This window comes from Elephas maximus, chromosome 3 (genome assembly GCF_024166365.1).
Source record: "Elephas maximus indicus isolate mEleMax1 chromosome 3, mEleMax1 primary haplotype, whole genome shotgun sequence".
Taxonomy (NCBI): Eukaryota; Metazoa; Chordata; class Mammalia; order Proboscidea; family Elephantidae; genus Elephas; species Elephas maximus.
Genome location: NC_064821.1, coordinates 73,574,005 through 73,601,211, shown reverse-complemented (window position 1 = coordinate 73,601,211; position 27,207 = coordinate 73,574,005). Strand labels below are relative to the sequence as shown.

The window sequence follows — 27,207 nt, the reverse complement described above, 5'->3', positions numbered from 1 at the left end:
GGAACGCCGATCCCCGCGTCCCTCAGCTCTTCACCTCCAGAAGCCGGGCCGAAGCCGGGACGAACGACTGTGCCTCACTCCGCCCCCTGCGCCATTTTATTGCCCCCTCCCCGACCTCCCTCCCCACCCTGAGGCAGCCGGGGCAGCGCCAGGGGGGAGGGCAAACAAGCGGTGATTGGCAGGAAACTGCTCCGCCTCTAAGAGGGTTCCGCGCCCCGCGCAGGCGCCGTAACCCCGCCTTTCGCACCACCTACCCTGCCTATTGGCTCCACCCATTCCCGTCTCATCGACCCGCTCGACTCTCCATTGCTCCTGACTCTCAGCCGCTACTGGGCGAAGAAGGGCCAGACCAAGCAAGAGGAACAACGATCTCATCTGATGCAACCTACCTAGACCCGCGTGACAATTCCTAGCACTGGGCGGCGGCGGCGACTGAGGAAGGGGCTTGGGCGCTGGGTTAGCGCGCGAGGTAGGGGCGGTGGAACCATGGGGGACGCTCCGAGCCCTGAGGAAAAGCTGCATCTTATCACCCGGAACCTGCAGGTCGGGCCTCGGGGTTGGAACCGCGCCATTGGGGGTTGGGGGCCCTAGGTCCAGTGATCCTGAGACCCAAGGCGGGATCCTAAGTGTGTGGGGCTGGAGACTCCGCTCCGGGGCAGCTCTGAAAGAGGCTGCAGATTGATCAGTCAGCCATTCCGTGGGTGCCACAGAAATCACTGTGGACTTACTTTCTATGTGCAGGTTACCTTGTGTTAGAACCAGACTTTGAGTTCACGACCCCACTCCACCCACCACCTTGTGTGCCAGGCGTGGTGCATCGGGGATACGTCAGGGCCCTGCCCTTCCGGAGCTTACCTGGAGAGGATCAGACCTTAAAAATGATGCATAATCCATAGTGGAAACAAGTACTAGCAGAAATTATACGTGGAGCTTTGAAAGGAAGTAAGGAGAGGAGAGGAAACCCTGGTGGCGTAGTGGTTAAGTGCTACGGCTGCGAACCAAAGGGCTGGCAGTTTGAATCCGCCAGGCGCTCATCGGAAACCCTATGGGGCAGTTCTACTCTGTCCTATAGGGTCGCTATGAGTCGGAATCGACTCGACAGCACTGGGTTTGGTTTTTGTTTGGTTAAGGAGAGGAGGTGGGGGCGAGGCGGGGAAAGCTTCCATTAGGAAGTGACCTCTGAACTGTACCCTGAAAGGTGAGGATCATCCCTTCAATGTATCTCAAGAGTTCCTGCTGTTGCCAGAACTGCTAGAATAGCAGTTAACCAGAAGAATGGGAGAAAGAGCATTTCAGGTAGAGGGAACAGTAGTGCCAGACCCAGAGAGGAGAAGGAACATTGTGAATCAGAGAAAAAGCTAAGTTGTATGAAATAGAGTGAGCAAAATGCAGATCAAGCTCTTAATAAATATTCTTTATTGCTCACTCTCTCATCTCTTTCAGGCCTCTGTTTTATTTAAATGGCTAACTCCCTGGCATCAGAAGTATCTCACCCCCTGCCCTGTCGCTCCCTGGCTCCCAGTAATATTTATACCATCTGACATACTATAGGTTTTACTCGTTTAGGATGAGGAGGCAGGGACCAAGTCTCGTAGGCTGTGCTTAAAATTGGGCTTTATTCTAAAGGGCAGTGATACATTGCTTGGACCACAGCTTGTTTTGTTGTCGTTGTTTTATTGAGATATAACTTACATACCATAAAATTCACCCATTTAAAGCATACAGTTTAGTGGTTTTTAGTATATTACAAAGTTGCGCATCCGTCCAAAACCAAAACCAAAACCAAACCCAGTGCCGTCGAGTCGAGTCCAACTCATAGCGACCCAATAGGACAAGGTAGAACTGCCCCATATAGTTTCCAAGGAGGGCCTGGTGGATTCAAACTGCGGACCTTTTGGTTAGCAGCGGTAGTTCTTAACCACTACACCACCAGGGTTTCCGTGCAACCATCACCATTACCTAATGGATAAACAAAAGTAGTGTATTCATAAAACAGAATATTTTGCCGTAAAAAGGAATGAAGTTCTGATACACGATATGACACGGATGAACCTTGAAAACATGCAAACGGAAAGGAGTGAAAGGAGCCAGACACATATCGTCCGATTCCATTTATATGAAATGTCCAGCAGATCCAAAGAGAGAGAAAGTAGAGCTGGGGAATTGCAGGACTGGGGAGTAATTGCTAATGGCGTGTGGTGTTTTTTTTAGGTGACTAGAGTGTTCTGTAGTTAGGTGCAACCATCACCACTACCTCATTACAGAACATTCTCATCACCTAAAAAAACCACACGCCGTTAGCAATTACTCCCCATTCCCGCCTCTCCCCAGCTCTAGAGAAACACTAGTCTACTTTCTCTCTCTATGGTTCTGCCTATTCTGGACATTTCGTATAAATGGAATTGGACGATACGTGGCCTTTCATGTCTGGCTCCTTTCACTCCTTTCCCTTTGCATGTTTTCAAGGTTCATCCATGTCATATCGTGTACCAGAACTTCATTCCTTTTTATGGCAAAATATTCTGTTTTATGAATACCCTACTTTTGTTTACCCGTTTATCGGTTGATGGACTTTTGGGTTATTGCCACACACAGCTTGATCTTGACCAGAGGTTTTTACATGCTTCTCCTTAGCCACCAGATCCTTGCCACCTAGCCTTTCTCCATAAAATAGTGCTGTTTGGGGATAAAGGATTGACAAAGCTAGTGGAGTTGACTTACTCAGGCTTTAAAAGACTTACTGATATGACCTTTTCTTGAGTGGGAAGAACCCTCTGGGGAGTGACTAAATAGGGGCTCTGGAGGATGCAAGATTAGCCTCCAGCAGGCTTGGAACAGAGGTTTCTAACAAGTCCTGCTAATTAACAATTCAGCCCAGCAAAACAGTTTTTGACTTTCATGGCTTCTAATACCCTCCCAAAACTATCACCTGAAGAAGCACTTAAAACTTCTTATCAGGAGCCTACCAGCCTGCTAGAATTTTTCCAATATTATTTTAAGGTGAAAAGAAATCATTAAAGGTTTTAAACAGGGGAATGAGTTAATGAGATTTTGGGCTTAAAAAAAGATCTCTGGCTACCTTTTGGCACATGGGTTGAGGGGAGTAACCCGTTAGGAGGCTGTTACAGTAGTCCTGGTGTGCCGTAACGGTGACTGGACTAAGGAGCAGTGGTGTGGAGGCAGAGAGACGTTAGGAGGCTGTTACAGTAGTCGTAGTGTGCCGTGACGGTGAGTGGACTAAGGAGCGGTGGTGTGGAGGCAGAGAGACGTTAGGAGGCTGTTACAGTAGTCGTAGTGTGCCGTGACGGTGAGTGGACTAAGGAGCAGTGGTGTGGAGGCAGAGAGACGTAGAAAGATTTAAGAGCTGTTGTGGAGTGGCTTAAGCTGCTTAGTGGGTGAGATTCTGATTTACTAACAAATAATGAATGATTTCACAAACTAGGAGTGAAACTGTAAGTGAAAAAAGATGGTTGAGGAGTGAGATAGGGAGTCAAGAGCATGAGTTTAATTTTGACTGTGTCGAGTTTGAATTAACTGGAGGGATAACAAGTACACAGTTCTATATATGGGTGTGGGCAGGAGATTTGGGAGTTACTAGCTTCTAAGTAGGAATTGGAGCAACTGAAGGGGATCACTTTGGGAGAAGGTAGAGTAAGAATTGGAGCAACTGAAGGGGATCACTTTGGGAGAAGGTAGAGTAAGAAGAGACTAGTGCCCCCCAAAAAAGGATTGCTAATATTTAATAATTAGGAAGAAGAGGAGTGGCTGCAAAGAAATCTGAGACCCAGCAGCCAGAGAAGTAGGAGGAAAACCAAGAGACTGAAATAAAATAGACCAAAAGGAGGGAGTGAAGACTAAAGAATATTCACTGAATTTAGCAACATGGAGGTCATCTGTGATCTTAGCAAGAGTATTTTCAGTGATATGATATGAATATAGAATTCAGTTGGAATCAGAGATAAGAAAATGGAGACCAGAAGAAGAGATAATTATTTCAAGAAGTTTGTCGTATGAAAGAAAGGAGAGCAAGTTAGAGACAGCTGGAGGGGAAAATGTGGTTAGGTATGTACCCCCCTTCCCTAGCGTCAGTGTCACCTCACTGGAGTGGTACTAGCAGCACCACCGACTTAGGTTGGCTCTCACTCAGCATTGAGAGCATGGCTGGACCTCCTTGCTGGTCCTGAGCCTGGACCCCTAGTGACGCATGCTTTTGTCTTCCTTGTCACAGGGTAAGGATGCTGGACTCTTCACCAGCACTGAGCAAGGTGGGGCATCGGCATTAAACCGGCTCTTCTGCTTCCACAACAGGAGGTTCTGGGGGAAGAAAAGCTGAAGGAGATCCTGAAGGAACGGGAACTTAAGGTTTACTGGGGAACAGCAACCACAGGCAAGCCACATGTGGCTTACTTTGTACCCATGTCTAAGATCGCGGACTTCCTGAAGGCAGGTTGTGAGGTAAGAACAAATGTTATATGCCAAGCAGTTGCTCTCGGGAAATGGCCAAAAGGAAGATTTAACAAGGTCAGAGGGTGGAGGAGTACTTAGACAAATTCATATTTTAGTGGTCTCTTTGCAGGTAACAATTCTGTTTGCGGACCTTCACGCATACCTAGATAATATGAAAGCCCCGTGGGAACTTCTGGAACTCCGAACCAGCTACTATGAGAATGTGATCAAGGCAATGCTGGAGAGCATTGGTGTGCCCTTGGAGAAGCTCAAGTTCATCAAAGGCACTGACTACCAGCTCAGCAAGTAAGTGCTCGCTCACCCATCCTTCTTGTGGCTCTAGTGCATCTGGCTAATTACAGGCCTGTGGAGTCTAGGTACTCTTTAAATTTGGGTTAGAGGCTGTTTGGCTCTACCTAATAAGAATCATTTAAAAACTTTATACCTGCTGTCCTATTAAATCATCCATCAAAAACATACTGACTAGTAATGCCTAGGTACTGTCCTCCTATTTGCTGGAGATATAAATCAAACCATAACAAAGTCCTCGGCCTTGGGAACAATGCAGCCTCTCCTCCTTCTAGTCTGACCAAGTAATGGTAAAAGGAATGTGAAAGAAACATATTTCACTTATTTCCCACCTCCCCTAACAACAATTTTTATTGCTTCCTATCTTTATCAATTCGTGTCTGTAATGTTACCACAGGTATAATTTTGTATCCTAATTTTTTATCGTACTGTTTCTTAAGTAATTCTTCATGTTGCCTCATAATCTCCACATTTTTTAATTTTTAAAACCACTCAAATAACTACATACCATGTGTCACTAGTAGGTACTTTTGCATTTAAGCCCTCAGAACAACTTTTCAAGGTAAGCATTGTTTTATCCAATTTCACAGGTAAGAAATAGATTCAGACTTAACTTACCCAAGTTCATACAGCTAGTGAGTACAAAAGTCAGAATGCAAGCCCAGTTCTCTTGCTCACAAGTAAATTTTTCTTTTTACTTCATTTAACATAATTTTCTTTACCATTCCCCGCTGTTGAACGTTTAGAGTTTTAAATAAAGCATATAAACATCTTTATGTAAACAGATATTTGGATCCACAGCCTCAGTAGAGTACCTGAGATTTCACTCATTTTTACATTTAATCTACAGCCATTCCACGCCCACAAGGTTGGCAAATTTTTTTAAATAATGACAACATTAAGTAATAAAAATTGATGGAAACCACTTTGGAAAATAACTTAGCATTACCTAGTAAACTTCAAGATGCAAATCCCCTGTGATCCAGAAAGTCTACCCTAGACATGTACAGAGAAAGTTGCGCGTGTATACCAGGATATACATGCAAGAAGATTTGCAATACTTTATGTAGAAATACAGACGTAAGACTGGAAAGACACAGAAAAATTCAGGATAATGGTTACTCCGAAGAGGAGTAAGTGGGATAGGATTGCGGCGGGGGCAACTCAGGAGCCAATTGTTAGGCCCTTTTTCTTAAACTGGGTGAGGGCTATGCTCTTCCAGTATTGTTCGTTACTCCTTACATGTATTTAAGTCAAAAAAGAAAAAAGATATGAAAGATAGAATGAGAAATTCTGACATTTATATAATTGGCATTCCAGAAGAAGAGAACAAAAGGAAAGGACAGAGAAGTAGTATTTGAAGAGATAATAGCTGAAATTTTTTCAGAGGTGAACAAAAAGATGAATGAAAGCCATTTTTTTAAAGGAAAAGCATTAAAATAAAGTTCTACTTTGAGAGCATGGATCTCTCACATTTCAGAAGCCACCACACAGTCTCCCTTTGAAGGTCTTAGGACTAGAGGAATAAATAAGTAAGTGGGCATTGTGCCGTAAAGCCCTCGTTGAGGGAAATAGATCTCCACATGGCAACTTTTAACAGACAAAAGCAACATTGGTGTGCTTTACGATTTCCTGGGGAAACTGAAGTCTGGGCCCAGTCCTACAGCTGTCCCCTCTTCCTTTCCTCCTCAGAGAGTACACACTAGATGTGTACAGACTCTCCTCTGTGGTTACACAGCACGATGCCAAGAAAGCTGGAGCTGAGGTGGTAAAGCAGGTGGAGCACCCTTTGCTGAGTGGTCTGCTGTACCCTGGACTGCAGGTACTTAGGAGGGAGGGAGTAGCCCCAACTTACCTTTTCTGCTGTATTTCTAACAACTGGACACAAACCTTCCTCTTAAGCTCCACGTAAAGTAACACACTTCCTGTTCCTTCACTATACCATAGACCTTCCTTCCTGTCGTCATCCTTCTCACCCACTTCCTGGGCACTCTTACACTTCTTCATTTATAAGTCCTCCCCTGTCTATCTGTACTTTAAGACATCGTTCACGTCATACAGCTTCATTCATGTTAATCATAATTGTCTTAGTTATCTAGTACTGCTACAACAAATACCACAAATGGATGGCCTTAACAGAAATTTATTCTCTCACAGTTTAGGAGGCTAAAGTCCGAATTCAGGGTGCCAGCTCCAGGGGAAGGCTTTCTGCTCTGTCAGCTCTGGGGAAAGGTCCTTGTCTTCTTTCAGCATCTGTGGGCCAGCGTTCCTTGGAAATCTCCATGTGTCTTGGCATCAATCTTCCCCTGGGTCTAGGAGGTTCTCAGCCCAGGGACTTTGAATCCAAAGTACATGCTCTACTCCTGTCTGTTCTTTCTTGGTGGTGCTGAGGTTCCACCCGCCCCCCGTCTCTGCTAGCTTCTCTCTCCTTTTAGCTCTTGTAAAATGAAAGGTGACACAGGCCATATCCCAGGGAAACACCCCTTACGTTGAATCAGGGCTGTGACCTGAGTAAAGATGTTGTATCCCACTCTGATCCTCTTTAACATAACGTAATCTTGCTTCATTAACCACAGGCAGAGATTAGGATTTACAACACAGAGGACAGTTACATCAGATCACAAAATGGAGGACAATCAACAATACTGGGAATCTTGGCCTAGCCAAGTTTTTGGAGGACACAACTCAATCCAGACAATAATATCTTAATTGAAGAAAATAAATTTCAGAGTGATGCATGAAAATAAATTGCAGGCATGATCCTGTTTTCCGTTAAACAAAATGAACACTTATTTCGTATATGTGTGTGTGTGTTTGTAGGAACAAGGAGAAAGATGGAAAAGTACAAACTAAGCCATTAATACTAGTTACCTCAGGAAGGCGGGATGAAAATGTGGATAGATTAAAATTTTTTTTTTTTTTTAAATAACTCTATAATGTTTGGTATATTGCAACTAGCACGGATTACCTAAGTGCTCTCTAGCCATATGTGGCCGGTGGATACCATATTGGACAGCACGTATATAGTACATCACGGCAAAAAGTTCTGTTGGACAGTGCTGGTCTAGATTCTTCCTTTTCTGTTTGCTCACCCTTCCTTTCTCTTTCATTCCTCTCTGCTCACCCTGCCCCAGTCTAGTCAGGCACCAAATCTTATCAATTCTACATCTTAAAAATCTCTCAAATTCATTCTTACTGGACATTTCCACTGCCTTGGTTCATCATCATCTCTCACCTAGATTCTCACAGCAGCCATCCCACCATTTTCCCTGTCTCCAACCCACAGGCCTCAGTTCATGCCTTGCCTTGTTATTGGTGTGCTCCTTCTATGTGCTGGTCATGTTTCTCCCCTCCTTAAAACCATTCAATGGCCAGGAAAAAGCTGGGCACCCTCATACCCTAGCATGACATTCGGCTAGTAGCCAAGTGCTCAATCACTTGTGCCATCCAGGGACCCCTAGCATGATATTCATGGTTCTTACTTTCTTAACTTCATCACTCACCACGTCCCACATCCCTTTAAGGTTGTACTCTTGCAAACCAAATCACTCATAGACCAAAAAACCAAACCCATTGCCGTCAAGTCAATTCCAACTCATAGCAACCCTGTAGGACAGAGTAGAACTGCCCCATAGGATTCCCAAGGCTGTAATCTTTACGGAAGCAGACTGCCACATCTTTCTCCTGCAGAGTGGCTGGTGGGTTCAAACCACCGGCCTCTCCGTTAGCAGCCAAGCACTTTAACCACTCTCCCACCCAGGCTCTTTAAATCACTTATAGTTCTCCTAAATGCTTCACACCTCTGAGTGTTCTTACATTCTATTTCCTCTGCATGGTGAAAACACCCATATGTTCTTCAAAACTCACCTCAACCCACAAACTGATTCTAGGAAGCCTTCCCCACTGCCTGTCTAGCCAGACAGAGATAGTCATTTCTTCCTTTCTGTTCACACTGTTCCTCGTAATGAAGATCTACGTTAGCCTTTGGCACGCTGTACTCAAATGATCTGTTTATATGTCTCTCTCCTTAGCTGGAAAACAGGGCTTCTAGAATCAGAGTCTGGCTCTGATTCATCTCTGCATCCACAGGGCTGGCACTAGGCCTGGCGTGTAGTGACTGTAAACTTGCTGGTCTACTAGTTCAGTCTTGCCTTTTTTTCTGAACTCTTAAAGCACTACCTTCTGTATGCCACTTATTTGACATTTGTCACAGGCTGCCTTATTCAGTGGAGACCCTTTGACATGACTGTGGCTTATCTTCCTCCCCTCTTCCCTCCTTTCTCCACTGGATTGTGAGCTTCCTGAAGGCAAAAACTATTTCTCCTTGTGTTTCTCCCATGACATCTAATAAGGTTCTGTTCATCACAGACACTCAGCAAATGTTTATGCTAAGCTCCTGAGGCCCACAGAGTCTGAATGCTGTTTATTTACTTCCTGGCTCTACCTTTGTTTTCTTTTCACAGGCCTTGGATGAAGAGTATTTGAAAGTAGATGCTCAATTTGGAGGCATTGATCAGAGAAAGATTTTCACCTTTGCAGAGAAGGTTAGTGTCCTCTTTCCTATCTTCTGTCATTTGGGCCTCAGGGGTATGCAGCTAAAGTTTATTGAACTGTGATGTGCCAGTCCCACCAATCATAACCATATTGTACAGTAGGTATTATTCTTGTTTTGTAGATGAGAAAACTGAGGCTAAAAAGAGCAAGAAAGTTGTCCAGTGTCACCTAGTTAGCAACTGAGCAGGAATTAGTACCCAGATCTGCCAGACTCCAAAGGCCATAGCTCCTGCTACCAACGACATACCAGCCACCAGGAAGCATCCCTAGGACGTGTTCAGTTTGCTTCTTTCCTAATAGCTCAGTTCCCAGGGAGAAGCGCTGCCAGTCAGAACTACTGCTCTTTCCCAGAACATTTGATCCGCATTGCCTGGTCATCTCTGAGATGAGGTTTAACAGGGTTTAGGGTGGAAAGTCAGTACAAATTCAGAATAGTTCTTTTCTGGGAAAGAACTAGAATGAGTTAGAAAAAAAAAAAAGAGGGGGGTGGCTATTGAGAAGTACTTGGTATTTGGCAGGGTATAGAGAAAGCACTGCTAGTGGAAATGTAAATTCCTAGAGGGTGATTAAACAACTCTAAAATGTTCCTACCCTTTGACCTAATAATTCTACTTCTAGAAATTTCTTCTAAGAAGGTAATTAGAAATGTGCACATAGAGTTGTGTATAAGAGTATTTATCACATTGTCAATTTAAAGCAAAAATTTGGAAATACACATATCCAATGGCAAGGGATTGGTCAAATATGTTGTGATAAATCTTCACAATGGAAGATTATTCAATACCAAAATAATGATTTTTGGATATACGTAATGAATGGGGAAATGCTTACAATGGGATTTTTTTTTTTTGATTACTCAAGTATTTCTCATTATTTTCTCTTTATTATTATTTAATAATAGTTATTATTTAATACAATAATTAAATAGTATTATTTAATAATAACTTATTATTATTATATTTATTATTATAGCAGGGATTGGCAAAATACAGCTGATGACTTGTTTTTGTACAGCTTACAAGCTAAGAGTGGCTTTTACATTTTTAAAGGGGTATAATTAAAAAAAAAATATTCAACAGAGACCACATGTAGCCTAAAAGCCTGAAATATTTACTATCTGGCCCTTTAAAGAAAAGATTTACCTACCCTTGCCTTAGAGATGGAAATCCTGGTGGTGTAGTGGTTAAGTGCTACAGCTGCTAACCAAGAGGTCATGAGTTTGAATCCACCAGACGCTCCTTGGAAACTATTGGGCAGCTCTACTCTGTCTTATAGGGTTGCTATGAGTTGGAATTGACTTGACGGCAGTGGGTTTTGGTTGGCCCTAGAGATTATAGCATGTATTCTCATAATTTATTATGGTTATACTTGTTACATTTTTTTTTCTACATATTTTTCTACCCGAGTGGCATTTGGTTATGAAAGTTGGATGAACCCCTAGAACTATTATCCTGAGATAATCTTTAAACCTTAAACCAAAAATATCCCCTAAAGTCTTCTTAAAACCAAATAATAGTTTAGCTTAACTAGTAAAACAAATGTCTGCTTTGAGCATTATGCTCTTCTAAGAACTACCTTTATGGGATCAAATTGACAACTGCAACTTGAAAGATTAGATAGGAACCTTAGAGGACAGTTAATTTATGTTAATGGGGGAGGAACAACTCAGAAAAGGAGGGTGAAAATGGTTGCACAACTCGAAGAATATAATCAGTGGCATATGTACAATGGTATATGTAAAAACTGTTGAACTGGCCTATGTTTTGCTGTGTATATTCTCAACACAATAAAATTAAAAAAAAAAAAAAGATTTGTAGCCCTACATTGGATGCCATCCAGTACCTGCAAAGGGTTACTTGTATATCTCGTCCACATTTTATAGTTGGTCATGTGGGAAGGTAGTCCAATAGCCTCACAATACAATACTAAAAGAAAAGTAGGGGAAAATAACCTCTGCATACATTATGATCACTGTTGGGGAAAAAAAAAGGTCTATTCAATAGGGAAAAGACTGGAAGGATTATACCAAACTATGAAGTTGCTGGCCAGCTTAAATGAGATCAGGGCACTATGAGGAATTTATGCTAATACCTGCTGGCTGTGTATTTCTTTCTGACTCTCCAGTACCTCCCTACACTGGGCTACTCAAAACGGGTCCATCTGATGAATCCTATGGTCCCAGGATTAACTGGCAGCAAAATGAGCTCTTCAGAAGAGGTAAGTTGCCTAATGGCTTTGAGTTTAGAAATCCTGAGCAAGAGATGGGGAGAATGAAAAAAGTAACCTGGCTAACTAGAATCCTTGAACATTTGAATTGTAAGGAACCTTAAGTCATCCAATGAATTCTGTGGTTCTTGAGTATTGAAAGACCCAATCCTGATGAGATCCAATCATAATTTTAACAGATTTTACTGCTACTGATAAAAAATACAAGCAAAAATATTTCTTCATTCATAGAACTCTGATAAGATTCAGCCTTAGTACTGAGAAGGCATGGTTGCATTCCACCAATTAGCATCCTAATACAGCTCATGTTGATAAGTAAGCATAGTATCTTTTAACATTTAAAAATCCTTCTTAGAGAAAGTACACTTTTGTTTTGATCATTAGAACCGCAGAATAGAGGAATTAGTGGAACCCAAAGATATGAAAGGCTGAGTCCTGGGTTCCCTACAGAACTAAAAAAAAAAGAGTTGATTTAACCCTGTCCTTAGGGAGATTCTGATTCAGTGGTTCTGGGGAGGAACTTGAGAATCCGTATTTATTTCATAGCCTACTAAACCCATTGCTGTCCAGTCGATTGCAACCCTCTAGGAGAGAGTAGAACTGCCCCTTAGGGTTTCCAAGGAGTGGCTGGTGGATTTGAACTGCGAGCCTTTTGGTTAACAGCTGTAGCACTTAACCACTGCGCCACCAGGACGGCCATAGCCTGCTAAACCCGTTGCCGTCAAGTGGATTCCAACTCAGAGCAACCCTAGAGGACAGAGTAGAACTGCCTATATGGTTTCCAAGGATCAGCTCGTGGATTTGAACCACCGACCCTTTGGTTAGCAGCTATAGCACTTAACCACTACTCCACCAGGGCTTCTCATAGCCTACTAAAAAACTAGAAACCCAAACCTGTTGCGATCGAGTCGATTCCAACTCATAGGAACCGTATAGGACAGAGTAGAACTGCCCCATAGGATTTCCAAGGAGCAGCTGGTGGATCTGAACTGCTGACCTTTTGGTTAGCAGCCGTAGCTCTTAACCACTATGCCGCCAGGGATTCCCATAGCCAGCTAGGTTGTTCTAATTTAAGTTATATTTGAACACTTGATCGAGTTCTTTAGTCTGTCTGCTCGATCTTTGTCCGAACAGAGATTGGGAAATACGTACATGTATACCTTTATCGCTATTTTTTTTTTCCTTTATCAGTATTTTTTAAAGGAGTATACTCATTCCTTTTTCTCTCATATGCTCCATATGTTGGTTATTCTTCTGACAAAGCATCAAAACATTCATCCTGTATTTGGTGACATTTGCCGTATCCTAACCCTGGAAGTCAGTCCTAGCAGTAGTTCCCAAACTACTGCATCAGAATCCCTTGGAGAACTTTTTCAAAAAAACAAACGCCTGGTCCACCTCTTAAGAAAATTGAATTTACTAGGTTTGGGTGGAGCCTAGTAATTTATATTTTTTAAAATCACCCCAGGTGATTCATATAGAGTCACATGTGGACCATAATTTTGTAACCACTAAACTCAAATGAGCATAGCTTACTCATTCCAAAATAAAGCCTATTACTCTAAAAAGGAAAAATGGCTCTGAAGCATATGTTACCTGGTGTTGGTGATTGCTGTGAACGAGCATTCTCCCACATTGCTAATAGCAATGTCGCTTAGTATATCCCTTTCAGAAAACAGTTTTGAGCCTAGCAATTTCAGGTAGTTTCAGGAAATAACCTCAGAGAAGGCAAAAAAAACCTCTGCAAAGATGCTTAATATAGCATTCTTTATAATTTGTAAAAACGGGGGCAATCTAATAGTTTGGAAATTTTTAAGTAAATTATGTTGCCACTGATAATTGGGAATATAATACAGCATAAAAATTATAAATGAAGACTAGGTAGGTAGCCACTCAGAAATACTTATAGTCTCAAGTAAAAAAGCAAAGAATAGATGACATTTATTCTCTAACTACAAGTTTGTAACAACTCTATATGCTGTGGACAAGGCCTGGGAAAAACACAGAAAATAGTTCTTATTTGTTGGGTAGCAGGACCACGAGTGGTTCTTCGCTGTGATTAATTCTTTTGTTAAAGTTGTTTAAGGTCGAAATCTTTGCAGGAAAAAAATTTTTAAACATACGGAAGAGTTGAACATAGTCTCATTTCAACCACAAGAGGTCCTCTTCCCTTCCTTGGCTTCTAGGAGTCCAAGATTGATCTCCTTGACCGGAAGGAGGATGTGAAGAAAAAACTGAAAAAGGCCTTCTGCGAGCCAGGGAATGTAGAGAACAATGGAATTCTGTCCTTCATCAAGCATGTCCTCTTTCCCCTCAAATCTGGTAAGTCACTCCCTGTTTTCTCCTTAAAGACCAGGCCGGACTAGCAAAACTGGCGCCGGAATCATACTTGTGATTTGTCACTCGCTCTCCCTCCAGGGACAGGATTCCCTGATTCTGTGCTCGGATTTCTCATATGTTAACATATGGCTTGAGGTTGAGGTTGAGGTGCTTTTAAAAAACGTAAATTACTAGGCTCCACCCAAACCCAGTGAATCCAAATTTCTTAGAGTTGAAGGCATTTGTATTTTTTTTTTTAAAGTTCTCCAAGGGATTCTGATTTAGTTGTTCATGGGTTTGTTAGCAGGCTACGTTTTGTGGAGGGTGTCAAGGTGGGCAAGGGTGATAAAAATGAGGATGGAGACAAGCATGTTGAACTTGTTGTTGTTAGATGCCGTTGAGTCGATTTTGACTCATAGTGACCCCACATGACAAGGTAGAACTGCCCCATAGGGTTTTCTTGGCTGGACTCTTCACAGAAGTAGATCACCATGTCTTTCTCCTACAGGAGTGCTGGGTGGATTCGAACTGCCAACCTTTCAGTTAGTACCCTTGAGGAGCTTCAGTGCCACCTGGGTATATAACATGTCCAAGCATACAATTTAAGAACAATAAATATCAGCTAATAAAATTATAAATATATGGGAAAAACTCCAAATACTCATGCATTTCGGCTAGCAATGTTGACGCCGCCATTATCAGTGAGTCTATTAGCACAGGCTCTTGTTTCTTACAGAATTTGTGATCCTTCGAGATGAGAAATGGGGTGGAAACAAAACCTACACAGCCTACTTGGACCTGGAGAAGGACTTTGCTGATGAGGTAATACCAGGAGAGGACTGACCCCCATTGAAACTCATTTCTAGTTTTGTGCCACAGCGGCTTTGCCTTGACGGCTTCCGGGACTAGGTATTTTGTTAATGACCTAGATGAGGATGCAGGTGGTTCACAGGTTAAGATGAGCAAATGGTATAAAGCTAATACATTGATGTCCAATCACTGTCCAAAGGATATGACAGGCTAGAATGAAGGACCAAACCCACCAAGGTGAAGTCCTTCAGGAACAGATACAAAATCAGGGTTCGGTAAAAAGACACAACTATTAAAGGAAAAAAGTTTATTTTTTTTTTATTAAAGGATATAATAAAACCTGTTGCCATCTAGCTGATTCTGACTCACGGCAACCCCGTGTGTTACAGAGGAGAACTGCTCCATAGGGTTTTCTTAGGTGTCATCTTTATGGAAGCAGATCACCAGGTCTTTCTTCTGCAGTGCTGCTGAGTGGGTTCAAACCGCCACCCTAGCGCAAATCGTTTGTGCCTCCCAGGGACCTAAAAGGACATAACAGAGGATACTACTCAGTTCAACTAGCAGTTTATAAAATCGTAAGTGCCCATGTATCAGACACTGTGCTAGGAAGTGGCATTACGAAGAGGGTTAAATCCTGAAGCTCAAAGTCTAGTAGGTGAGGCAGACGTGTAAACAAGTATCATTTCCTCTGTTATTGCACAACGAAGATACATGGCCCAGAAATCAAATAGGAGGAAGCTATAAACTGTGGCTGTCTTCTGGGAAAGCTTTGTGGAGGGGACGACATCCAAGCACATGAAGAACAGGAGTTCTGAGGAAATTTGTGAGGGAATAAATTATACAAAGACATGGAAAGATGAAACAGCATGATCCAGAAGGGAACCACAAGTAGTTGGGGCTGAGCAGAGTCTAAAAAGTGAGGCAGGACATTGAGGGAGAGATAGAGCCAGGTCATAAAGGGAAGACGTGATGATAGTATATATGGGAATGAAATGGGGAATCTTAGTTGACTCTGAATTCCGGTTGAATCAGCAACGAGATGGTGCTGTCAGAAATGTTAATGACGTCTTGGGCTAAGTCATCAGAAATGTAGAGTCTGGAACAGGGAGATGATGGTCCACTTTGTTCACTTTTGCTCTGAGTGTATTTGGGGTTGTGCATTTGGCCTGGACTTGAATTATAAGAGGTTTATATGACAGTCTGGAGTATATTGATGGGAGAAGGAGGGATACCATATTAGGGAACAGACTCAAAACCATGTTACAAAAGGCAGAGTTGAAAGAACGGGGGCTGTTTAGCTGGAAACAAGTTTGAGCTCAATCATCCTCAAATATGTGAAGGCCTCTCATGGAAGAGGGGTTAGGTTTCTTATGGCTCCAGAGGGCTAAAGCAGCACCATGGGTGGCAACCACAGGGAGGCAGGCATGTCTAGATTCAGCATCATGAAGAACTTTCTGGTGACCTCAATTGTTTGGCGATGAACTGAACTGCCTCACTTGACCTTATATTCCCCATCACTGGAGGTGTTCAGGCAGAGGCCGGAGGACCACTTGGAGGTAATGTTACATGAGGATTTGAGCATCAAATGGAGGGAAAGACTAAATGAGGGTTGAAGACCCTTAAGGTTCAAATTTGTGATGTTTCACAGCCATTCCTCTGAAACTCCTGTGTCTGTAGTCTGAGGCAGGCTACCAGAACCCACACTCTACTCTTCAACCCCATAAACAGTCCTTTGTGGGAATAATAAGAAGGAATAGGTGAAATGCCTGTGAAGAAAGGCCTGGAGCAATGTTACCCAGCAGCATTTTCCGTGGTAGTGGACATGTTCTGTCTACACTGTCCAGTAGTCGCTGGCCACATGTAACTATTGAACACTTACAATGCAGCTAGTGCACCTGAAGAACTGAATTTTAATTAATTTACATTTAAATATCCGCATGAGGCTAGTGGCTACCATGTTAGACAGCACAGGTCTAACGCTTTTGTGTTGTTAAAAATTAAATATTCCCAAGAAAATGAAAAGACATCCTGAGAAACAAAAACGTAGGCATTGTTGTATTACAGGTATTCATACCTAAGTGATATCCCCCTCCAAATATCAGGAAGATCTTTTCAAACCAGATTTGGGATGTGAAAGTGGTAGTTACAGGACAAGAAAAATGAAATTACTGAACTTCTAGGTTGCAGAAATGATTTGCACTTGACTACTAACCTAGAGGTTGGCAGTTCAAACCCACCCAGTGGTGCCTCGGAAGAAAAGCCTGGCAATCTGCTTCAGTAATGATTACAGCCAAGAAAGCCCTATGAAGCAGTTCTCCTTGGTAACACACAAGGTCATCACATGAGTCAGAATTGACTCGAGGGCAACAGGTTACCATGTACTATTGCTACTCTTAGTATTTTCACCCATATTACCTGACTTAATCCTCCTTCTCACCTTTTGATTTATAGTATTATCCCCATGTTTTAAGTGGAGAAGTCAAAACTTACAGGGGTTCAGTGACTAGTTGAGGGTCACACAGCCAGCTGGGACTCTATCCCAGGTTGTCTTCATTCCTTGGGTTGCCTATGTGAATGTTTTTCTGTCTGTAAATGATAGTTGTTTTGTGCCAGTATTCTAAGCATAAGTGGAGGGACTAAACCTGACCCGTTGCCGTTGAGTCAGTTCTGACTCATAGTGACCCTATAGGACAGACTAGAACTGACACATAGGGTTTCCAGGGAGTGGCTGGTGGATTTGAACTGCTGACCTCTTGGTTAGCAGCCCAACTCTTAACCACTGTGCCACCAGGGCTCCGTAAATGGAGGCGCTAGAAAAATTAAACTAATAAATATATTGAGCCTCTAAAACAAACAAGAAAAACCCCCAAACCTATTGCCATTGAGTCGATTCTGACTCATGGTGACCCCACGTGCTACAGAGTAGAACTGCTTCATAGGGTTTTCTTGGTTGTAATCTTTTATGGAAGCAGATTACTAGGCTTTTGTTCCATGGTACCACTGAATGGGTTTGAACTGCCAACCTTTAGGTTAGCAGCCAATCACACACCACTTACTTCACTGAAAGACCTATTCAGCCTCTAAAAACCCTCAAATTAATATGGGATTCAGAATCAAAATACCTGGATCTTGCGCAAGTCAGTTATCTTTTCTGAACCTGCTTCACCAACTCTGCTCTACCCGCTTTATTATGAGGACCAAATAAGACTCTGCTGGGAAAACACTGTGTATCCTATACAGACATTATTCTTAGTAGATTCAGCTGTCCTGTGTCCAAGTCCCTCATCTCACCAGCCTTTGTACACTTCTGCAGGTTGTCCACCCAGGAGACCTAAAGAATTCCGTTGAAGTCGCCCTGAACAAGTTGCTGGATCCTATCCGGGAAAAGTTTAATACCCCTGCACTGAAGAAACTCGCCAGTGCTGCCTACCCAGATCCCTCAAAGCAGAGTAAGGCCAGCTGGGGAGTGGAAGGGTCAAGTAGGGGGATGATGGCATTAGGAGAGAGAGCCTGTCTTGGGAATCAGAGAAAGGTCTGCCTAAAATTGAGGGCCCAAAAACCCAGGGAGCCTGAAGTACGGGAATGCCATATTCCATTGACTACTGGAATGGAATTTCAGTCCTCTTGGTTTTGGTTTGGTCAATGCCATGAAATGATTACATCCTGTTGTACCAACACTGTTGAGAGATGTTGGCGTGAGGCATGGATTTTGATCCTTTATTCTGTGTTCACAAAATCTGCCTCTTCATTAAGGAGGAGACTGGTTGACTTAGACCATAAGATTGGTAGTCTTGTATAACTGCTGAGGCAGAGCCTGTACAGCTTCTCAGGGAAGCTCTTCTTTAGGTTTTCCCAATTCCCTTCCATGTGCTTTGACTGGCTCTTAGTTGGCCATCCACTTATCCCTGATGCTGAAAGATTAACATTAATAGCTTTGTGTAACCCTCCCAGGAAAGAGTCAGTAAATATATGTGGAATACATGAATGGAAACACCAAAAGGCTGCAAAGTTCCTTCTACTCCCTTTTCTCCACCCTCTGCCCAACACCTGAGGGAGAGAATAGATGAAAACCTGATTTGTCACTTCTGAAAGGTTGCTGACCCTATTTTAAAAAAGGTCTAACTCAGTGGGTAGATACTGGGAGCTCTGTACTAAATCCTGCCTAATCTCAGTGGTCTCATTTGCTGGGATCAGCAGCCTGCATGGGGAAGAATTCTAACCCCTTGGGGTTTTTCTCATTCCCAGAGCCGGTTGCCAAAGGCCCTGCCAAGAATTCAGAACCAGAAGAGGTCATCCCATCCCGGCTGGATATCCGTGTGGGGAAAATCATCAGTGTGGAGAAGGTACTCATCACATCCTGGGGAGTCAGTGAGGGGTCAAGTTTGTCTGTTTCCATCTGGAGGAAACCTGGCCCAGAGATGGGAAGTAACATCTCTGAGGTCATATTGCAAGTCAGAACCCAGGTGTCTAATTCCAGGCCTCTCTCTAGTGATCGCTGTCCCTGGACTTTACTCAACCAAGCACAGCGAGGAACTCAGAGAGTCGGGGGCAGGCAGATGTTAGTCAGAGTGAACTTGTTTATCCCTTAAATCTGGCCTGGTGGACCTCACCTGGTCTCTGCCAGCTTCCCTGGACTCACTGCAGACCTTATCTTGGATCAGCCACTTTGTCTGCTCCCACAGAAAGTGACGGGAGGACTTGCTTCTTCCTAGAGTCGGAAGGTTATGCAACCAGTAACTGGGGACCATTATTCTTGGCTTTTTGTTCCCCATCATGGATTTGCTTTTCACTGTATAGACCCCGGAGCCCTGGTGGTACAGTGGTTAAGAGCTCAGCTGCCAACAAAAAGGTTGGCATGTTCGAATCCACCAGCAGCCCCTTGGAAACCCTATGGGGCAGTTTTACTCTGTCCTATACGGTCACGGTGAGTCGAAATCGACTCAACAGTAACGGATTTCATTTTTTTGGTTTTATATAGACCCAACCTCCAGAACTACCTTGAGATAGCTGCAACTGCTCCAGCTTCAGATGGTGAGGCCTGCAATTGTCCTATCTTCCAATCTGTCTAGGACCCGTCTGGTGCAGCATGTGGTAGCTACCCAGACAGACCAGGCCATTTAATCTCTGTTAGAGATTCCTTTTACTTCTTACACAGCGATTAGGCTCATTTTACTCAGATCCTATCTCTTAGTTAAGAGTAGAATAAAGACCCATTCTCCTGTCTGCTCTCTGGGGCCTGGAAAGAGTTAGCTCTAGAAGGTCCCTCCCCGGGGGGGCTCTTAGAAAGTAAATGTCCCTTTCTGGAGTCAGAGGGTTGACCAGCCCCACACTGTAGTCAATTATGATATTCTCTGGGCCTGACACCTCTTGCCGGCAGCATCCAGATGCAGACAGCCTGTATGTGGAGAAGATTGATGTGGGAGAAGCTGAACCACGGACTGTGGTGAGCGGCCTGGTGCAGTTTATGTCCAAGCTGGAACTGCAGGACAGGCTGGTGGTGGTGCTGTGCAACCTGAGACCCCAGAAGATGAGAGGAGTCGAGTCCCAAGGCATGCTTCTGTGTGCTTCTATGTGAGTGAGGACATGGGGTGGGGGACAGGACCTGGGGAGTCCAAGAAGAACAGGGAGTCAGCCCACATGGTGCCCTTTCATGTTGCCAGGTGGAAGCCATGAGAATGCTCTCCTCTTCTTCATTAACAAATGCCAAAATATAATGCATGAAGGGGTTATTTATTGTACACTTACTGTGAATGAAGCACTTTATACCTAGTTAATTTTATTAAAACAAATTGAGGGCTCATAGCAGTGTGTATGTGCCCAAGGGTACTGCTACTAAGAGGTGGAGCCAGGATTCAAACCCATTTCTGATTGGCTGTAAAGCTCTTACTCTCTCTTTATGCCCCACTTTGTTTGTTAGTTGCCATCTTTTGGTATCTCCCCTGACATAGGATTTCCATGTTGTTGTTGTTGTTAGGTGCCCTCGAGTCGGTTCTGACTCGTAGTGACCCCATCTACAACAGAATGAAACACTGCCCAGCCCTGCGCCATCCTCACAATCATTGCTATGTTTGAGCCCATTGTTGCAGCCACTGTGTCAGTCCATCTCATTGAGGGTCTCCCTCTTTTCCGTTGACCCTCTACTTCACCAAGCATGATGTCCTTCTCCAGGGACTGGTCCCTCCTGATAACATGTCCGAAGTACGTGAGATGATGTCTCACCATCCTTACTTCTAAGAGGCATTCTGGTTGTATTTCTTCCAAGAGAGATTTGTTCATTCTTCTAGCAGTCCATGGTATATTCGGTATTCTTTGCCAACACCATAATTCAAAGGCATCAATTCTTTGGTCTTCCTTATTCATTATCCATCCCTCGGATGCATATAAGGCGACTGAAAAGACCATGGCGTGGGTCAGGCACACCTTAGTCCTCAAGGTGACATCTTTGTTTTTTAACACTTCAAAGAGGTCTTATGCAGCAGATTTGCCCAATGCAATACGTTGTTTGATACTCTTACTGCTGCTTCCATGGGCATTGATTGTGTGTCCAAGTAAAATAAAATCCTTGACAGTTTCAGTATTTTTTACATTTATCATGATATTGCTTATTGGTCCAGTTTTACCCCAGGTTAATCCAAGCCCGGTGATACCCGGAGATACAGTAAAGCAATGAAGACCTGGGGCTCTGGCACTGAAGATGCTCTGGATCCCATTAGGACATCAGTGTAAAAAACCAGACTGCCTTGATCACAGCAGCTGGGCGCAATTCACAGCCTCACCTTTTCCTTGCCCTGCGTGTCTTCCCAGGGAAGGAGTAAGCCGCAAGGTTGAACCTCTGGACCCTCCTGCAGGCTCTGCTCCCGGAGAGCGAGTGTTTGTGAAGGGCTATGAGAAGGGCCAACCAGACGAAGAGCTCAAGCCCAAGAAGAAAGTCTTTGAGAAATTACAAGTAAGTAGTTATAGCTGTTCCCCCTCTTCTCTGAGTTGTCTGGGCTGTGTGTCCCAGGCTGCTCTTTTTACTGAGTCCACAGCTGCCTCCTTCCCAGCTGGGACTTCCTGGACCTAACCCCTTTTCCTTTTTCATTCCAGACCTTTCTGAGTGAGAGGGAGGAGCACTGCGGGGTGGCGGGGGCGGGGGTGGGTGATCTTAGAAGGACTTTGTATGTACTAAGCACAGACAGGCTATTTGAGGCATGGTATGAGGGGCTGCCCTGGTGGCGTACTGGTTAAGTGCTATGGCTGCCAACCAAGAGATGGGCAGTTTGAATCTGCCGGGCGCTCCTTGGAAACTCTAAGGTGCAATTCTGCTCCGTCCTATAGGGTCGCTATGAGTCAGAATTGACTCGATAGCAGTGGGTTTGGTTTTTTGTTTTTTTTTTTTTTTATGAGGGGCTGCAGCCATTTCCTCATTTGATTTTCACAGTCTGTAATGGGAAGAGATTAATCCCCCATTTTACCTGGCAGGATACCTGCCAAGGCCACACAGGATCACCAGAATTGATGGAGCCAGATCAAACCCTCCCAGGATCCCTCCTGCCTACCTTGATCTTTTAGAGCTCTCATTCTGTGTTTGTCCTCTGAGCATTGACTCATATATGGCTTGCCCCTGGAATTCCTCAATTTATTCAACAAAATTAAGTCATATGTTTATGTATGTATGTGTATATGTGTGTGTGTGTGTGTGTGTGTGTGTGTGTGTGTGTGTGTGTGTGTGTGTGTGTGTGTAGAGAGAGAGAGCGAGCCCTCGTGGCATAGTGGTTCAGTGATACGGCTGCTAACCAAAAGGTTGGCAGTTCAAATCCATCAGCTGCTCCGTGAAACCCTACAGGGCAGTTCCACTCTGTCCTGCTGGGTCACTATAGGTCAGAATCAACTCGATAGCAACGGGTGTGTGTGTGTGCACGCACGTGTGCATGTGCGTGTGCAAACGGTTTACTCTTGGCCACTGAAGTTTGCTGGTTGAAACCCACCTAGTGGCACCACGAAAGTCCTGGCAATCTGCTTCTATAAAAATTACTGCCAAGAAAACCCTATAGAGCAGTTCTACTCTACAACACATGGGGTCACTGTGAACCGACATATATGTGTGTTAGGCACTATTCTAGGTGCATGGCTACATTACTACCTTAGTGAATAAAGTAGCAAAAAAAAAAAACCCTCTCCTTGCTGACCTAACACTACATGTGTGACCTGTTCTAGTTAATACCTTATTTCCTCACTTATTAATTCTTCTGGGGGCGTTTGGGGTGGCTTCTTCCTCTCGCCCATCCTCCTGCACACGGCACATAGCTTTGCCCACTCCCTCACTTTTACCAAGGTGATTTTTTTCTGACTGTAAATTCTCATTGTATAAACCTATGGTCCTGCCACCTAGAAATATAAAGCCATTAGTGATTATTTCTGGTCTGTTTCTGTGCATAAAGATATTTACAGTCTGAGTCTTCCATATGTTTATCCTGCTTTTTTAATTTTATGCCTGAAGATTTTCCCATCTTCTCAAATATTGAGAAGGGAGTTCCTATCATGATAGTTGATCGTATTCTATCACAACTGGCATAATTTAACCCAAACCTTATTAGACATTGAGATAGTTCTCAGTTTCTCACCGTTCAAACACAATGATAGATGTCCTTGAGCAGAAGAAGTCTATGCACTGGCCCGTGATTAATTTCTTAAAGGGAATCCCTAAAATGAATTTACCTGAGTTAGAAGATAAGAACATTCAGGCTTTTGGCAAACTGCCGTCTCAGGAAAGTTTAATGAGTTTGCCCTGCTCGTAGTATCAGAGTCCCTGTTTTCTTACAGTCCCACCACCATCACTATAATCACTTTTTCTGGTCTGTCTTGTCTAGGCTGACTTTAAAATTTCTGAGGAGTACATCGCACAGTGGAAGCAAACCAACTTCATGACCAAGCTGGGGAACATCTCCTGTAAATCGCTGAAAGGGGGGAACATTAGTTAGCCAGCCCGGCAGCTGCCTCCCTCCTTCTATCGTCCCGAATCATCTGCTGTCTCCTCAGTTTGCTCCCTCCGTCACCCATCTACCAGTCTCCCAGGACACTGAAGCGGCAGGTTTGGGACTCCTTAGGTGCAGAAATCACAAGGGGCAGCTCACCCTCCCCAGAATCCAGGATCATCCTGTCTGGCTGCCTTCGAGGCTGACCTCCCAGGTAGTAATAGGACGGGCAGCAGCAGGGAGTCCCAGCTCTACCTTCTTTCCTTGGCAGCTGACTGAGAATCTGATTCCAATATAACTCACAGTAAATGCTTATGCCACAGTCCCTTCTAATTGGAAAAACATTGGTTCCCAGGTTTTCTGGGAGTTATTCCAGCAGCTGTGCCTCTGGCTGGGATCTGGTGCCTGGACTGGGCTAATGACAGCTTCTCCCCAACAGGAAATTGTGGGATTTGAAAAGGAAAAGGAAGGGAAAGCAGAGAGCCTAGTGGTCTACCAAGTGCTTGGCATCTTCCCCCAATGCCAGCCAACCCTGAGGCTTGGCCCTGGGGGGCAGGGCCTGCCTCAGGGCTCCTGGAATTTCCATGGATCTTATTAGGTTGGAACACTCCCTAAACCAGCTGCGTGCTGTTCGCATCAGGGGTGGAGTGGCTGGCACAGCATGGTTCTCCAGAGGGTGGAGTACTCCATAAGGCTTCTCAATCAGAACTGTGTTACCATGTCTATAATTAATTCAAATAAAATGTCTGAACAAGGGTGCCTCGCTGGGGCCTGTTTGGGAGCTGGACCATGTCAGGAGAGAGGGACACAATGTGAAGCAGCTGCTGAGACCCTTACCAGCCTAGGGCTGCTTGTATCTCAGGACTTTTGACCCTGAAGTTGGGGGTAGAGGGCACAGGATGAATGACAGACACCTTGACTTTCCCCTGTGGCAGTACAAACCAGAGAGACCCTCCTTGGGGTCCCCAAGCAGAACATTCTCCCTGCTAAATGTGGGCCCAGATCACAGCCCTGTCCCTCCTTCATCAAGAAGCAGTAGCCACAGCCAAGTTTTAATTATTTAATTAACACCTTTAAATGAAACACATACAGAGCTTTTTCATTGTGTTTCATTCAGGTTTCAGGGCAGAGGGAATGGACTGTGTATAGACATATCAAAGACTCAAAAATTTAAAGAAATATATATATATTTCTCTCTCTAACATTTTTATAGAAATTAAAAATCAGAGGCTTTTGGTCTCTCCATTGCGCTAGGTCAAGCTCATTTACCCCAGGGGACGATGAAGGGTTGTCTCTTCCAGATCCTCCCTTCTTTGTCTTCTGTCCCAGCCAGCGGGGAAATAAGCTCAGAAGATCCTAACTGAGGATAAGGAGCTCAAGTAACATTGGGAGGAGTCCCTCCCACCTCCAGCAGCTCCAAGGCTGCTGCCAGGGCCTGGTTCCACAGGGGCTTTGACCCAGTCCTGCTTCCTGGGGGGCTGCAGGCAGATCAGAAGCTCTGAGCACAGCAGTGCTTAGTGACTATCCTCTTTCCCCAGCTTACTGGGCAGGTTAACACATCCCCGCCCAGCACTCCACTGCCCAGAGGGCAAGGGCAGAACATCAGTTTGTAGCTACAGGGAGAAGACAGTACACTCTAAGTCCCCAGGTACAGTAAGTCCTCGGGTTATGAACGTCGACTTAAGGACAACTCCGGATACAACTCATACTTGCCCTTTAATGTTATGTAAGTTTGCCCTCAGCCCCTATTCACAACCAATTCATCACAATCACCTTCACTTGCTGCAGGTGCAGCTTTTAAGTTCTTGAAAAGGCTTTGAGCCTTTTCTTGTACTAAAGGAAGGCTAAATAAGAACCATATGCAGCTGTTCCGACTTACCTATAAATTCAACTTAAAGACTCACTTAGGAATGGTCTCGTTCGTAACCCGGGGACTGCCTGTAGTGACAAAACTGAAGATGCCTGAGAGAGGGCCAGAAGAAACTGGGCTCTGACATGATGTCCCCCGTGTTCCCAGCTTTTATTCTGGAGGGGAAGGGGGTCCATCTCTCTCCTTGGCAGAGGACAGGAAGTTATAAGCTAGGTTCCTTGCCAGCTCAAGCCTGAGTCATGTTGAGGAAAGGGGCTCCAAAAGAAGGGGGACCCTAGGTGGTAGCCAGGCTGTTAGGAGCAAGGCACTAGGGCCACTGCTGGAGCCATGAGGGAATGGGGAAGCCAGCTTACCTAGAGGTGGTACAGGCTGAAAATAGGAAGGTCACTAAAACTACTGGAAGAGAAAGCAGTAGCAGAGGCTGATGTCTAGGGGGTGACCACTCAGCTGCTCCCTAGGAGCACTGGGTGCCCTCTCCACTGATTAGGGAAGAGTCTGCAATAAAATGCCCTTTGGCTTCCCATCCTTGTCACTCAGAGTCAGCTCCCCACCATGGAACCAGCTGTGCTGAAAGGCAGCTGCAGAAAGGACATGAACCAAGAGTAAAGAGAAAGGTCAGAGAATGAAGCCCAGAGGGCCAGGTCTAGGCCCACAACCCAAATAAGTTCTCTGCCCGCCCCCCAGACCCTCCCTTCCATCTGTTGCCTCAGTACTTCTTGCTGAGCTGAAAGGGGCACAGCCCTGCCACAGCCCGTGGGCTCCTGCTTCTGAGTCTTGTGCCCACCCATCATCAGCCAGCCTGTTCAAGTGGAACAAGGTGCAGATACTCAGCATTGCCAAGCACCCACTGAGATGATGCCCTACTCTGTTCTCTGAAGATAGACAGAGCCTGTGTATACCTCCCCTCTGGTCTTTCCTCCCTCTACCCCTGTGGACCCTGGCAGGCCCCTTGTCCCCTGCATGGAGCACCTGGCAGATCTGAAGTCAGGAGGGTGGTTGGTGATGAGTTGAGGCACAGGAAGGTTAACCTCTCCTGCACCTTTTGTGCTTTGGAATTCCACAGCCCGCCCCTGCCCCTGCCCTCAGCCTGGGGAAGCTTGGGGGAATACAGTGACTAGCCCACCTCCAAGAACTAAGGAAAGGAGCCAACTGGATGAGGGGGAGGGGAGAGATTAGTCACAACTATGGACTGACCACAAGGATGGATGCTGCTGCCATGTAAACAGGGCTCTGGAATGGGGCTTCATGGGGTCTGGAGGATGGACATGCAGCCACTTCTCAAAAGTGCTCTGATTCTGGACTACAGTATGTGCATGACTCTGAGCTCATTCAGACAGGAAAAAATGGAAAAAAAAAAAACCTCAAGCAAGGTGTTTTGGTCCGAATTCTGTGGCCTTGGGGCCAGCAGGGGGCGCAGCCACCTACTCCTACCAGCTACCTCTTTCCAGATGAGGATAAGGCCAAGACTGAAGTGGCAACTGCCAGAGGTGAATCCATTTGGGAACAGGCATGAGAAGTGGGTGACTTGGAGGACAGGGATCAACATCAGGCTTGCATAAATATCAAAGGCCATGGAGGTTAAGGCTGCAGGCTTCCTCTCTGTTAGGTTGCGTCTGCCGATTCCTCTCATCCTTGGAGCTGCTCAGGTCCCTGAGAGATTGTGTTCCTGGGATGGGTCAGCAGTGCCAGTGAGGTGTCAAACCAGCTCCTTCTGTGGGT

General features: G+C 44.7%; 3 protein-coding genes across 7 annotated transcripts in view; 1 reads left to right on the top strand and 2 right to left on the bottom strand.

Moving 5' to 3' along the window:
• S100PBP (S100P binding protein) overlaps window positions 1-6,680 on the bottom strand; it is a 59,883-nt gene extending 53,203 nt beyond the window's left edge. Inside the window, exon 1 of one of the 3 annotated variants that reach the window (XM_049878651.1) lies at window positions 6,611-6,680. The gene's annotated coding sequence lies outside the window, so the exon portion shown is untranslated. Of the gene's footprint in view, window positions 1-34; window positions 102-6,610 lie in introns of those variants that run through there. The other 2 variants (XM_049878649.1, XM_049878650.1) reach the window with 2 other exon arrangements.
• Window positions 321-23,624, top strand: YARS1 (tyrosyl-tRNA synthetase 1). The gene is made up of 13 exons (XM_049878647.1): window positions 321-543; window positions 4,309-4,455; window positions 4,577-4,752; window positions 6,448-6,577; window positions 9,219-9,299; window positions 11,434-11,526; window positions 13,722-13,857; window positions 14,591-14,676; window positions 17,978-18,113; window positions 18,910-19,007; window positions 20,042-20,235; window positions 21,469-21,610; window positions 23,514-23,624. The coding sequence occupies exons 1-13, from the start codon at window positions 487-489 to the stop codon at window positions 23,622-23,624; spliced, it is 1,587 nt and encodes a 528-aa protein (XP_049734604.1). The 5' UTR covers window positions 321-486.
• Window positions 22,348-27,207, bottom strand: part of KIAA1522 (KIAA1522 ortholog) — a 32,380-nt gene continuing 27,520 nt past the window's right edge. For all 3 annotated transcript variants that reach the window (XM_049878644.1, XM_049878646.1, XM_049878645.1), the window contains exon 7: window positions 22,348-27,207. In XM_049878644.1, the coding sequence (XP_049734601.1) occupies window positions 27,185-27,207 (23 nt within the window). In that variant the 3' untranslated portion in view covers window positions 22,348-27,184.